Genomic DNA, 16119 nt, shown 5'->3' on the forward strand with positions numbered 1-16119 from the left:
AATTTGATAAACTATGTAGTGTTAATTATTCATGTGAAAAATCAGTGAAGCAAAGAATAACAAAGATCTGCAACTCCGCTAGAAGGAATTCAATGATTGCGTTATGTGCGACAATAAATGTCACACTCAAACTAAATAATACACTCAAACTAAATAATACACTCAAACTAAATAATTCACTCAAACTAAATAATTCACTCAAACTAAATAATTCACTCAAACCTGTTTTTGTGCGATGGATAAAAGATGCATAAAAAAACACATTAAAGACTAGGTATAAAAATGTTTCTGCGGTGGATAAGGACCGCATGAAAAAGTCAGTAGTTAATGACTCAAAATTTTAAGAAATAACTAAAAATTGCTTTTTTGAACGAAATCAAGACACGAGCTTCTCACCAAACCTTTTGCAATCTGATTTAGAACCAAAAATTTTTAATGAACTGAATTACTTTAGCGTACAATTAAGTTGTCGACATACAATTTGATAAACTATGTAGTGTTAATTATTCACGTGAAAAATCAGTGAAGCAAAGAATAACAAAGATCTGCAACTCCGCTAGAAGGAATTCAATGATTGCGTTATGTGCGACAATAAATGTCACAATCAAACTAAATAATACACTCAAACTAAATAATACCCTCAAACTAAATAATACACTCAAACTAAATAATTCACTCAAACCTGTTTTTGTGCGATGGATAAAAGCCGCATAAAAAAAACACATTAAAGACTAGGTATAAAAATGTTTTTCGCATTGAATTTGAAAAATATTTTTTTTCTGCGGTGGATAAGGACCGCATGAAAAAGTCAGTAGTTAATGACTCAAAATTTCAAGAAATAACTAAAAATTGCTTTTTTGAACGAAATCGAGACACGAGCTTCTCACCAAACCTTTTGCAATCTGATTTAGAACTGATTATTAGAACTGAAAATTTTTAATGAACTGAATTACTTTAGCGTACAATTAAGTTATAGGCATACAATTTGATAAACTATGTAGTGTTAATTCATGTGAAAAATCAGTGAAGCAAAGAATAACAAAGATCTGCAACTCCGCTAGAAGGAATTCAATGATTGCGTTATGTGCGACAATAAATGTCACACTCAAACTAAATAATACACTCAAACTAAATAATACACTCAAACTAAATAATACACTCAAACTAAATAATTCACTCAAACTAAATAATTCACTCAAACCTGTTTTTGTGCGATGGATAAAAGATGCATAAAAAAACACATAGGTATAAAAATGTTTTTCGCATTCAATTTGAAAAATATTTTTTTTCTGCGGTGGATAAGGACCGCATGAAAAAGTCAGTAGTTAATGACTCAAAATTTTAAGAAATAACTAGAAATTGCTTTTTTGAACAAAATCAAGACACGAGCTTCTCACCAAACCTTTTGCAATCTGATTTAGAACCAAAAATTTTTAATGAACTGAATTACTTTAGCGTACAATTAAGTTGTAGACATACAATTTGATAAACTATGTAGTGTTAATTATTCATGTGAAAAATCAGTGAAGTAGAGAATAACAAAGATCTGCAACTCCGCTAGAAGGAATTCAATGATTGCGTTATGTGCGACAATAAATGTCACACTCAAACTAAATAATACACTCAAACCTGTTTTTGTGCGATGGATAAAAGATGCATAAAAAAACACATTAAAGACTAGGTATAAAAATGTTTTTCGCATTGAATTTGAAAAATATTTTTTTTCTGCGGTGGATAAGGACCGCATGAAAAAGTCAGTAGTTAATGACTCAAAATTTTAAGAAATAACTAGAAATTGCTTTTTTGAACAAAATCAAGACACGAGCTTCTCACCAAACCTTTTGCAATCTGATTTAGAACCAAAAATTTTTAATGAACTGAATTACTTTAGCGTACAATTAAGTTGTAGACATACAATTTGATAAACTATGTAGTGTTAATTATTCATGTGAAAAATCAGTGAAGTAGAGAATAACAAAGATCTGCAACTCCGCTAGAAGGAATTCAATGATTGCGTTATGTGCGACAATAAATGTCACACTCAAACTAAATAATACACTCAAACCTGTTTTTGTGCGATGGATAAAAGATGCATAAAAAAACACATTAAAGACTAGGTATAAAAATGTTTTTCGCATTGAATTTGAAAAATATTTTTTTTCTGCGGTGGATAAGGACCGCATGAAAAAGTCAGTAGTTAATGACTCAAAATTTTAAGAAATAACTAGAAATTGCTTTTTTGAACAAAATCAAGACACGAGCTTCTCACCAAACCTTTTGCAATCTGATTTAGAACCAAAAATTTTTAATGAACTGAATTACTTTAGCGTACAATTAAGTTGTAGACATACAATTTGATAAACTATGTAGTGTTAATTATTCATGTGAAAAATCAGTGAAGCAGAGAATAACAAAGATCTGCAACTCCGCTAGAAGGAATTCAATGATTGCGTTATGTGCGACAATAAATGTCACACTCAAACTAAATAATTCACTCAAACCTGTTTTTGTGCGATGGATAAAAGCCGCATAAAAAAAACACATTAAAGACTAGGTATAAAAATGTTTTTCGCATTGAATTTGAAAAATATTTTTTTTCTGCGGTGGATAAGGACCGCATGAAAAAGTCAGTAGTTAATGACTCAAAATTTTAAGAAATAACTAAAAATTGCTTTTTTGAACGAAATCAAGACACGAGCTTCTCACCAAACCTTTTGCAATCTGATTTAGAACTGATTATTAGAACTGAAAATTTTTAATGAACTGAATTACTTTAGCGTACAATTAAGTTGTAGGCATACAATTTGATAAACTATGTAGTGTTAATTATTCATGTGAAAAATCAGTGAAGCAAAGAATAACAAAGATCTGCAACTCCGCTAGAAGGAATTCAATGATTGCGTTATGTGCGACAATAAATGTCACACTCAAACTAAATAATACACTCAAACTAAATAATACACTCAAACTAAATAATTCACTCAAACTAAATAATTCACTCAAACCTGTTTTTGTGCGATGGATAAAAGATGCATAAAAAAACACATTAAAGACTAGGTATAAAAATGTTTTTCGCATTCAATTTGAAAAATATTTTTTTTCTGCGGTGGATAAGGACCGCATGAAAAAGTCAGTAGTTAATGACTCAAAATTTTAAGGAATAACTAGAAATTGCTTTTTTGAACAAAATCAAGACACGAGCTTCTCACCAAACCTTTTGCAATCTGATTTAGAACCAAAAATTTTTAATGAACTGAATTACTTTAGCGTACAATTAAGTTGTAGACATACAATTTGATAAACTATGTAGTGTTAATTATTCATGTGAAAAATCAGTGAAGTAAAGAATAACAAAGATCTGCAACTCCGCTAGAAGGAATTCAATGATTGCGTTATGTGCGACAATAAATGTCACACTCAAACTAAATAATTCACTCAAACCTGTTTTTGTGCGATGGATAAAAGCCGCATAAAAAAAACACATTAAAGACTAGGTATAAAAATGTTTTTCGCATTGAATTTGAAAAATATTTTTTTTCTGCGGTGGATAAGGACCGCATGAAAAAGTCAGTAGTTAATGACTCAAAATTTTAAGAAATAACTAAAAATTGCTTTTTTGAACGAAATCAAGACACGAGCTTCTCACCAAACCTTTTGCAATCTGATTTAGAACTGATTATTAGAACTGAAAATTTTTAATGAACTGAATTACTTTAGCGTACAATTAAGTTGTAGGCATACAATTTGATAAACTATGTAGTGTTAATTATTCATGTGAAAAATCAGTGAAGCAAAGAATAACAAAGATCTGCAACTCCGCTAGAAGGAATTCAATGATTGCGTTATGTGCGACAATAAATGTCACACTCAAACTAAATAATACACTCAAACTAAATAATACACTCAAACTAAATAATTCACTCAAACTAAATAATTCACTCAAACTAAATAATTCACTCAAACCTGTTTTTGTGCGATGGATAAAAGATGCATAAAAAAACACATTAAAGACTAGGTATAAAAATGTTTCTGCGGTGGATAAGGACCGCATGAAAAAGTCAGTAGTTAATGACTCAAAATTTTAAGAAATAACTAAAAATTGCTTTTTTGAACGAAATCAAGACACGAGCTTCTCACCAAACCTTTTGCAATCTGATTTAGAACCAAAAATTTTTAATGAACTGAATTACTTTAGCGTACAATTAAGTTGTCGACATACAATTTGATAAACTATGTAGTGTTAATTATTCACGTGAAAAATCAGTGAAGCAAAGAATAACAAAGATCTGCAACTCCGCTAGAAGGAATTCAATGATTGCGTTATGTGCGACAATAAATGTCACAATCAAACTAAATAATACACTCAAACTAAATAATACCCTCAAACTAAATAATACACTCAAACTAAATAATTCACTCAAACCTGTTTTTGTGCGATGGATAAAAGCCGCATAAAAAAAACACATTAAAGACTAGGTATAAAAATGTTTTTCGCATTGAATTTGAAAAATATTTTTTTTCTGCGGTGGATAAGGACCGCATGAAAAAGTCAGTAGTTAATGACTCAAAATTTCAAGAAATAACTAAAAATTGCTTTTTTGAACGAAATCGAGACACGAGCTTCTCACCAAACCTTTTGCAATCTGATTTAGAACTGATTATTAGAACTGAAAATTTTTAATGAACTGAATTACTTTAGCGTACAATTAAGTTATAGGCATACAATTTGATAAACTATGTAGTGTTAATTCATGTGAAAAATCAGTGAAGCAAAGAATAACAAAGATCTGCAACTCCGCTAGAAGGAATTCAATGATTGCGTTATGTGCGACAATAAATGTCACACTCAAACTAAATAATACACTCAAACTAAATAATACACTCAAACTAAATAATTCACTCAAACTAAATAATTCACTCAAACCTGTTTTTGTGCGATGGATAAAAGATGCATAAAAAAACACATTAAAGACTAGGTATAAAAATGTTTTTCGCATTCAATTTGAAAAATATTTTTTTTCTGCGGTGGATAAGGACCGCATGAAAAAGTCAGTAGTTAATGACTCAAAATTTTAAGGAATAACTAGAAATTGCTTTTTTGAACAAAATCAAGACACGAGCTTCTGACCAAACCTTTTGCAATCTGATTTAGAACCAAAAATTTTTAATGAACTGAATTACTTTAGCGTACAATTAAGTTGTAGACATACAATTTGATAAACTATGTAGTGTTAATTATTCATGTGAAAAATCAGTGAAGTAAAGAATAACAAAGATCTGCAACTCCGCTAGAAGGAATTCAATGATTGCGTTATGTGCGACAATAAATGTCACACTCAAACTAAATAATTCACTCAAACCTGTTTTTGTGCGATGGATAAAAGCCGCATAAAAAAAACACATTAAAGACTAGGTATAAAAATGTTTTTCGCATTGAATTTGAAAAATATTTTTTTTCTGCGGTGGATAAGGACCGCATGAAAAAGTCAGTAGTTAATGACTCAAAATTTTAAGAAATAACTAAAAATTGCTTTTTTGAACGAAATCAAGACACGAGCTTCTCACCAAACCTTTTGCAATCTGATTTAGAACTGATTATTAGAACTGAAAATTTTTAATGAACTGAATTACTTTAGCGTACAATTAAGTTGTAGGCATACAATTTGATAAACTATGTAGTGTTAATTATTCATGTGAAAAATCAGTGAAGCAAAGAATAACAAAGATCTGCAACTCCGCTAGAAGGAATTCAATGATTGCGTTATGTGCGACAATAAATGTCACACTCAAACTAAATAATACACTCAAACTAAATAATACACTCAAACTAAATAATTCACTCAAACTAAATAATTCACTCAAACTAAATAATTCACTCAAACCTGTTTTTGTGCGATGGATAAAAGATGCATAAAAAAACACATTAAAGACTAGGTATAAAAATGTTTCTGCGGTGGATAAGGACCGCATGAAAAAGTCAGTAGTTAATGACTCAAAATTTTAAGAAATAACTAAAAATTGCTTTTTTGAACGAAATCAAGACACGAGCTTCTCACCAAACCTTTTGCAATCTGATTTAGAACCAAAAATTTTTAATGAACTGAATTACTTTAGCGTACAATTAAGTTGTCGACATACAATTTGATAAACTATGTAGTGTTAATTATTCACGTGAAAAATCAGTGAAGCAAAGAATAACAAAGATCTGCAACTCCGCTAGAAGGAATTCAATGATTGCGTTATGTGCGACAATAAATGTCACAATCAAACTAAATAATACACTCAAACTAAATAATACCCTCAAACTAAATAATACACTCAAACTAAATAATTCACTCAAACCTGTTTTTGTGCGATGGATAAAAGCCGCATAAAAAAAACACATTAAAGACTAGGTATAAAAATGTTTTTCGCATTGAATTTGAAAAATATTTTTTTTCTGCGGTGGATAAGGACCGCATGAAAAAGTCAGTAGTTAATGACTCAAAATTTCAAGAAATAACTAAAAATTGCTTTTTTGAACGAAATCGAGACACGAGCTTCTCACCAAACCTTTTGCAATCTGATTTAGAACTGATTATTAGAACTGAAAATTTTTAATGAACTGAATTACTTTAGCGTACAATTAAGTTATAGGCATACAATTTGATAAACTATGTAGTGTTAATTCATGTGAAAAATCAGTGAAGCAAAGAATAACAAAGATCTGCAACTCCGCTAGAAGGAATTCAATGATTGCGTTATGTGCGACAATAAATGTCACACTCAAACTAAATAATACACTCAAACTAAATAATACACTCAAACTAAATAATACACTCAAACTAAATAATTCACTCAAACTAAATAATTCACTCAAACCTGTTTTTGTGCGATGGATAAAAGATGCATAAAAAAACACATAGGTATAAAAATGTTTTTCGCATTCAATTTGAAAAATATTTTTTTTCTGCGGTGGATAAGGACCGCATGAAAAAGTCAGTAGTTAATGACTCAAAATTTTAAGAAATAACTAGAAATTGCTTTTTTGAACAAAATCAAGACACGAGCTTCTCACCAAACCTTTTGCAATCTGATTTAGAACCAAAAATTTTTAATGAACTGAATTACTTTAGCGTACAATTAAGTTGTAGACATACAATTTGATAAACTATGTAGTGTTAATTATTCATGTGAAAAATCAGTGAAGTAGAGAATAACAAAGATCTGCAACTCCGCTAGAAGGAATTCAATGATTGCGTTATGTGCGACAATAAATGTCACACTCAAACTAAATAATACACTCAAACCTGTTTTTGTGCGATGGATAAAAGATGCATAAAAAAACACATTAAAGACTAGGTATAAAAATGTTTTTCGCATTGAATTTGAAAAATATTTTTTTTCTGCGGTGGATAAGGACCGCATGAAAAAGTCAGTAGTTAATGACTCAAAATTTTAAGAAATAACTAGAAATTGCTTTTTTGAACAAAATCAAGACACGAGCTTCTCACCAAACCTTTTGCAATCTGATTTAGAACCAAAAATTTTTAATGAACTGAATTACTTTAGCGTACAATTAAGTTGTAGACATACAATTTGATAAACTATGTAGTGTTAATTATTCATGTGAAAAATCAGTGAAGTAGAGAATAACAAAGATCTGCAACTCCGCTAGAAGGAATTCAATGATTGCGTTATGTGCGACAATAAATGTCACACTCAAACTAAATAATACACTCAAACCTGTTTTTGTGCGATGGATAAAAGATGCATAAAAAAACACATTAAAGACTAGGTATAAAAATGTTTTTCGCATTGAATTTGAAAAATATTTTTTTTCTGCGGTGGATAAGGACCGCATGAAAAAGTCAGTAGTTAATGACTCAAAATTTTAAGAAATAACTAGAAATTGCTTTTTTGAACAAAATCAAGACACGAGCTTCTCACCAAACCTTTTGCAATCTGATTTAGAACCAAAAATTTTTAATGAACTGAATTACTTTAGCGTACAATTAAGTTGTAGACATACAATTTGATAAACTATGTAGTGTTAATTATTCATGTGAAAAATCAGTGAAGCAGAGAATAACAAAGATCTGCAACTCCGCTAGAAGGAATTCAATGATTGCGTTATGTGCGACAATAAATGTCACACTCAAACTAAATAATTCACTCAAACCTGTTTTTGTGCGATGGATAAAAGATGCATAAAAAAACACATTAAAGACTAGGTATAAAAATGTTTTTCGCATTGAATTTGAAAAATATTTTTTTTCTGCGGTGGATAAGGACCGCATGAAAAAGTCAGTAGTTAATGACTCAAAATTTTAAGGAATAACTAGAAATTGCTTTTTTGAACAAAATCAAGACACGAGCTTCTCACCAAACCTTTTGCAATCTGATTTAGAACCAAAAATTTTTAATGAACTGAATTACTTTAGCGTACAATTAAGTTGTAGACATACAATTTGATAAACTATGTAGTGTTAATTATTCATGTGAAAAATCAGTGAAGTAAAGAATAACAAAGATCTGCAACTCCGCTAGAAGGAATTCAATGATTGCGTTATGTGCGACAATAAATGTCACACTCAAACTAAATAATTCACTCAAACCTGTTTTTGTGCGATGGATAAAAGCCGCATAAAAAAAACACATTAAAGACTAGGTATAAAAATGTTTTTCGCATTGAATTTGAAAAATATTTTTTTTCTGCGGTGGATAAGGACCGCATGAAAAAGTCAGTAGTTAATGACTCAAAATTTTAAGAAATAACTAAAAATTGCTTTTTTGAACGAAATCAAGACACGAGCTTCTCACCAAACCTTTTGCAATCTGATTTAGAACTGATTATTAGAACTGAAAATTTTTAATGAACTGAATTACTTTAGCGTACAATTAAGTTGTAGGCATACAATTTGATAAACTATGTAGTGTTAATTATTCATGTGAAAAATCAGTGAAGCAAAGAATAACAAAGATCTGCAACTCCGCTAGAAGGAATTCAATGATTGCGTTATGTGCGACAATAAATGTCACACTCAAACTAAATAATACACTCAAACTAAATAATACACTCAAACTAAATAATTCACTCAAACTAAATAATTCACTCAAACCTGTTTTTGTGCGATGGATAAAAGATGCATAAAAAAACACATTAAAGACTAGGTATAAAAATGTTTTTCGCATTCAATTTGAAAAATATTTTTTTTCTGCGGTGGATAAGGACCGCATGAAAAAGTCAGTAGTTAATGACTCAAAATTTTAAGGAATAACTAGAAATTGCTTTTTTGAACAAAATCAAGACACGAGCTTCTCACCAAACCTTTTGCAATCTGATTTAGAACCAAAAATTTTTAATGAACTGAATTACTTTAGCGTACAATTAAGTTGTAGACATACAATTTGATAAACTATGTAGTGTTAATTATTCATGTGAAAAATCAGTGAAGTAAAGAATAACAAAGATCTGCAACTCCGCTAGAAGGAATTCAATGATTGCGTTATGTGCGACAATAAATGTCACACTCAAACTAAATAATTCACTCAAACCTGTTTTTGTGCGATGGATAAAAGCCGCATAAAAAAAACACATTAAAGACTAGGTATAAAAATGTTTTTCGCATTGAATTTGAAAAATATTTTTTTTCTGCGGTGGATAAGGACCGCATGAAAAAGTCAGTAGTTAATGACTCAAAATTTTAAGAAATAACTAAAAATTGCTTTTTTGAACGAAATCAAGACACGAGCTTCTCACCAAACCTTTTGCAATCTGATTTAGAACTGATTATTAGAACTGAAAATTTTTAATGAACTGAATTACTTTAGCGTACAATTAAGTTGTAGGCATACAATTTGATAAACTATGTAGTGTTAATTATTCATGTGAAAAATCAGTGAAGCAAAGAATAACAAAGATCTGCAACTCCGCTAGAAGGAATTCAATGATTGCGTTATGTGCGACAATAAATGTCACACTCAAACTAAATAATACACTCAAACTAAATAATACACTCAAACTAAATAATTCACTCAAACTAAATAATTCACTCAAACTAAATAATTCACTCAAACCTGTTTTTGTGCGATGGATAAAAGATGCATAAAAAAACACATTAAAGACTAGGTATAAAAATGTTTCTGCGGTGGATAAGGACCGCATGAAAAAGTCAGTAGTTAATGACTCAAAATTTTAAGAAATAACTAAAAATTGCTTTTTTGAACGAAATCAAGACACGAGCTTCTCACCAAACCTTTTGCAATCTGATTTAGAACTGATTATTAGAACTGAAAATTTTTAATGAACTGAATTACTTTAGCGTACAATTAAGTTGTAGGCATACAATTTGATAAACTATGTAGTGTTAATTATTCATGTGAAAAATCAGTGAAGCAAAGAATAACAAAGATCTGCAACTCCGCTAGAAGGAATTCAATGATTGCGTTATGTGCGACAATAAATGTCACACTCAAACTAAATAATTCACTCAAACCTGTTTTTGTGCGATGGATAAAAGATGCATAAAAAAACACATTAAAGACTAGGTATAAAAATGTTTTTCGCATTGAATTTGAAAAATATTTTTTTTCTGCGGTGGATAAGGACCGCATGAAAAAGTCAGTAGTTAATGACTCAAAATTTTAAGGAATAACTAGAAATTGCTTTTTTGAACGAAATCAAGACACGAGCTTCTCACCAAACCTTTTGCAATCTGATTTGGAACCAAAAATTTTTAATGAACTGAATTACTTCAGCGTACAATTACTTTAGCGTATTGTAGGCATACAATTTGATAAACTAGGATATTCATATTATAGTTTATGAAGATCATAATTAGAATCATGAAAATAAAACAATTTTCAAACTTCTGTTCTTTTATGTAGATGGTTCTTGACAGTAGTTACCGATGATCTGTTAGAAAAAGAAATAAGAGTATAATTGAATTAATGTTAATAAACTTTCGCAACAGCGTTAATGAAATTTCATAACAACATACGAATGATGTTATATTAAATGCATATATTATTTAATTATTCTTATAGACAACAAATATACACTCATTGAGAGAAGTCCATAAAACACGAACTTAAGTCGGTCAAAGTAGTCCATAAAATGGTCGCAAGATCTACAAATGGGCCACGGGCTCCGAAACTTTCCAGATGAGTCGTGAGTAAATGTCTGAACAGTTTGGTTCGCGACAGGTGAAACACGCGAAACTTTCTGAATCTCTTGGTAATAAAAGTGAATTACATTGCAACAGTTAACGACAGAATTTTTGTTGCGCGACCCTACCCGTGATATTTCTCTATGGAACTGGGTCGGCGGGGGTCGCACAAAGTCATATGCACTTCCGCCGTTAACTGAGGCCTCTAATATCATTCCCGGGAGCTTCGGAAAGGGTCTCACGATCCCACCAACAACCAAACAGCGCCGGAGTTCGGGTCGCGACCTAATCTCGGTCAAAGAAGTCCATAAAAGGGTCGCAAGGTCGACAAATAATCCAAGGGTTCCTCAGGTATGAGACACGAGCAGAAGAGTCATCGGAGACCCGCTAGATGGGCCGTAAATAGGTCTGCGATGTGGGCAGGTACTGTTATGGATCGCAAGTCATATTTCCTTATCAAACTGGGTCGGCGGGGGTCGCACAAAGTCATATGCACTTCCGCCGTTAACTGAGGCCTCTAATATTCCCGGGAGCTTCGGAAAAGGTCGTATGATCCCACCAACACCCAAACAACGCTGGAGTTCGGGTCGCGACCTAATCTCGGTCAAAGAAGTCCATAAAAGGGTCGCAAGGTCGACAAATGAGCCAAGGGTTCCTCAGGTGTGAGACACGAGCACAAGAGTCATCGGAGACCTGCTAGATGGGTCGTAAATAGGTCTGCGATGTGGGCGGGTACTGTTATGGGTCGCAAGTGATATTTCCTTATCAAACTGGGTCGGCGGGGGTCGCACAAAGTCATATGCACTTCCGCCGTTAACTGAGGCCTCCAATATCATTCCCGGGAGCTTCAGAAAGGGTCGCACGATCCCACCAACACCCAAACAGCGCCGGAGAACGGGTCGCGACCTAAAGTCGGTCAAAGAAGTCCATAAAAGGGTCGCAAGGTCGACAAATGAGCCAAGGGTTCCTCAGGTATGAGACACGAGCAGAAGAGTCATCGGAGACCTGCTAGATGGGTCGTAAATAGGTCTGCGATGTGAGCGGGTACTGTTATGGGTCGCAAGTGATACTTCCTTATCAAACTGGGTCGGCGAGGGTCGCACAAAGTCATATGCACTTCCGCCGTTAACTGAGGCCTCTAATATCATTCCCATGAGCTTCGGGAAGGGTCGCACGATCCCACCAACACCCAAACAACGCCGGAGTTCGGGTCGCGACCTAATCTCGGTCAAAGAAGTCCATAAAAGGGTCGCAAGGTCGACAAATGAGCCAAGGGTTCCTCAGGTATGAGACACGAGCAGAAGAGTCATCGGAGACCTGCTAGATGGGTCGTAAATAGGTCCGCGGTGTGGGCAGGTACTGTTATGGGTCGCATTTCTCTATGAAACTGGGTCGGCGGGGGTCGCACAAAGTCATATGCACTTCCGCCGTTAACTGAGGCCTCTAATATCATTCCCATGAGCTTCGGGAAGGGTCGCACGATTCCACCAACACCCAAACAACGCCGGAGTTCGGGTCGCGACCTAATCTCGGTCAAAGAAGTCCATAAAAGGGTCGCAAGGTCGACAAATGAGCCAAGGGTTCCTCAGGTGTGAGACACGAGCACAAGAGTCATCGGAGACCTGCTAGATGGGTCGTAAATAGGTCTGCGATGTGGGCGGGTACTGTTATGGGTCGCAAGTGATATTTCCTTATCAAACTGGGTCGGCGGGGGTCGCACAAAGTCATATGCACTTCCGCCGTTAACTGAGGCCTCCAATATCATTCCCGGGAGCTTCAGAAAGGGTCGCACGATCCCACCAACACCCAAACAGCGCCGGAGAACGGGTCGCGACCTAACCTCGGTCAAAGAAGTCCATAAAAGGGTCGCAAGGTCGACAAATGAGCCAAGGGTTCCTCAGGTGTGAGACACGAGCACAAGAGTGATCGGAGACCTGCTAGATGGACAGTAAATAGGTCTGCGATGTGGGCGGGTACTGTTATGGGTCGCAAGTGATATTTCCTTATCAAACTGGGTCGGCGGGGGTCGCACAAAGTCATATGCACTTCCGCCGTTAACTGAGGCCTCCAATATCATTCCCGGGAGCTTCAGAAAGGGTCGCACGATCCCACCAACACCCAAACAGCGCCGGAGAACGGGTCGCGACCTAAACTCGGTCAAAGAAGTCCATAAAAGGGTCGCAAGGTCGACAAATGAGCCAAGGGTTCCTCAGGTATGAGACACGAGCAGAAGAGTCATCGGAGACCTGCTAGATGGGTCGTAAATAGGTCCGCGGTGTGGGCAGGTACTGTTATGGGTCGCAAGTGATATTTCTCTATGAAACTGGGTCGGCGGGGGTCGCACAAAGTTATATGCACTTCCGCCGTTAACTGAGGCCTCTAATATCATTCCCATGAGCTTCGGGAAGGGTCGCACGATTCCACCAACACCCAAACAACGCCGGAGTTCGGGTCGCGACCTAATCTCGGTCAAAGAAGTCCATAAAAGGGTCGCAAGGTCGACAAATGAGCCAAGGGTTCCTCAGGTGTGAGACACGAGCAGAAGAGTCATCGGAGACCTGCTAGATGGGTCGTAAATAGGTCCGCGGTGTGGGCAGGTACTGTTATGGGTCGCAAGTGATATTTCTCTATGAAACTGGGTCGGCGGGGGGCGCACAAAGTCATATGCACTTCCGCCGTTAACTGAGGCCTCTAATATCATTCCCGGGAGCTTCGGAAAGGGTCGCATGATCCCACCAACACCCAAACAACGCTGGAGTTCGGGTCGCGACCTAAACTCGGTCAAAGAAGTCCATAAAAGGGTCGCAAGGTCGACAAATGAGCCAAGGGTTCCTCAGGCATGAGACGCGAGCAGAAGAGTCATCGGAGACCTGCTAGATGGGTCGTAAATAGGTCTGCGATGTGAGCGGGTACTGTTATGGGTCGCAAGTGATACTTCCTTATCAAACTGGGTCGGCGAGGGTCGCACAAAGTCACATGCACTTCCGCCGTTAACTGAGCCCTCTAATATCATTCCCATGAGCTTCGGGAAGGGTCGCACGATTCCACCAACACCCAAACAACGCCAGAGTTCGGGTCGCGACCTAACCTCGGTGAAAGAAGTACATAAAAGGGTCGCAAGGTCGACAAATGAGCCAAGGGTTCCTCAGGTGTGAGACACGAGCAGAAGAGTCATCGGAGACCTGCTAGATGGGTCGTAAATAGGTCCGCGGTGTGGGCAGGTACTGTTATGGGTCGCAAGTGATATTTCTCTATGAAACTGGGTCGGCGGGGGGCGCACAAAGTCATATGCACTTCCGCCGTTAACTGAGGCCTCTAATATCATTCCCGGGAGCTTCAGAAAGGGTCGCACGATCCCACCAACACCCAAACAGCGCCGGAGAACGGGTCGCGACCTAACCTCGGTCAAAGAAGTCCATAAAAGGGTCGCAAGGTCGACAAATGAGCCAAGGGTTCCTCAGGTGTGAGACACGAGCACAAGAGTGATCGGAGACCTGCTAGATGGACAGTAAATAGGTCTGCGATGTGGGCGGGTACTGTTATGGGTCGCAAGTGATACTTCCTTATCAAACTGGGTCGGCGAGGGTCGCACAAAGTCATATGCACTTCCGCCGTTAACTGAGGCCTCTAATATCATTCCCATGAGCTTCGGGAAGGGTCGCACGATCCCACCAACACCCAAACAACGCCGGAGTTCGGGTCGCGACCTAATCTCGGTCAAAGAAGTCCATAAAAGGGTCGCAAGGTCCACAAATGAGCCAAGGGTTCCTCAGGTGTGAGACACGAGCACAAGAGTCATCGGAGACCTGCTAGATGGGTCGTAAATAGGTCTGCGATGTGGGCGGGTACTGTTATGGGTCGCAAGTGATATTTCCTTATCAAACTGGGTCGGCGGGGGTCGCACAAAGTCATATGCACTTCCGCCGTTAACTGAGGCCTCCAATATCATTCCCGGGAGCTTCAGAAAGGGTCGCACGATCCCACCAACACCCAAACAGCGCCGGAGAACGGGTCGCGACCTAACCTCGGTCAAAGAAGTCCATAAAAGGGTCGCAAGGTCGACAAATGAGCCAAGGGTTCCTCAGGTGTGAGACACGAGCACAAGAGTGATCGGAGACCTGCTAGATGGACAGTAAATAGGTCTGCGATGTGGGCGGGTACTGTTATGGGTCGCAAGTGATATTTCCTTATCAAACTGGGTCGGCGGGGGTCGCACAAAGTCATATGCACTTCCGCCGTTAACTGAGGCCTCCAATATCATTCCCGGGAGCTTCAGAAAGGGTCGCACGATCCCACCAACACCCAAACAGCGCCGGAGAACGGGTCGCGACCTAAAGTCGGTCAAAGAAGTCCATAAAAGGGTCGCAAGGTCGACAAATGAGCCAAGGGTTCCTCAGGTATGAGACACGAGCAAAAGAGTCATCGGAGACCTGCTAGATGGGTTGTAAATAGGTCCGCGGTGTGATATTTCTCTATAAACTGGGTCGGCGGGGGTCGCACAAAGTCATATGCACTTCCGCCGTTAACTGAGGCCTCTAATATCATTCCCATGAGCTTCGGGAAGGGTCGCACGATTCCACCAACACCCAAACAACGCCGAAGTTCGGGTCGCGACCTAATCTCGGTCAAAGAAGTCCATAAAAGGGTCGCAAGGTCGACAAATGAGCCAAGGGTTCCTCAGGTGTGAGACACGAGCACAAGAGTCATCGGAGACCTGCTAGATGGGTCGTAAATAGGTCTGCGATGTGGGCGGGTACTGTTATGGGTCGCAAGTGATATTTCCTTATCAAACTGGGTCGGCGGGGGTCGCACAAAGTCATATGCACTTCCGCCGTTAACTGAGGCCTCCAATATCATTCCCGGGAGCTTCAGAAAGGGTCGCACGATCCCACCAACACCCAAACAGCGCCGGAGAACGGGTCGCGACCTAAAGTCGGTCAAAGAAGTCCATAAAAGGGTCGCAAGGTCG

At 37.0% G+C, this 16119-nt stretch overlaps 1 protein-coding gene across 5 annotated transcripts in view; it reads right to left on the reverse strand.

Moving 5' to 3' along the window:
- Window positions 1–10701: 10701 nt before the first annotated feature.
- Window positions 10702–16119, reverse strand: part of LOC149088344 (uncharacterized) — a 636013-nt gene continuing 630595 nt past the window's right edge. For all 5 annotated transcript variants that reach the window (XM_089247274.1, XM_089247269.1, XM_089247272.1 and 2 more), the window contains one exon: window positions 10702–10897. In XM_089247274.1, coding sequence (XP_089103400.1) covers window positions 10887–10897 — 11 coding nt within the window. In that variant the 3' untranslated portion in view covers window positions 10702–10886. The remainder of the gene's footprint in view (window positions 10898–16119) is intronic.

The sequence above is a fragment of the Pholcus phalangioides genome, unplaced genomic scaffold, assembly GCF_987345545.1.
Source record: "Pholcus phalangioides strain wild (caught in Gottingen) unplaced genomic scaffold, Ppha-v1.0 ptg000003l_1, whole genome shotgun sequence".
In the NCBI taxonomy this organism is placed as follows: Eukaryota; Metazoa; Arthropoda; class Arachnida; order Araneae; family Pholcidae; genus Pholcus; species Pholcus phalangioides.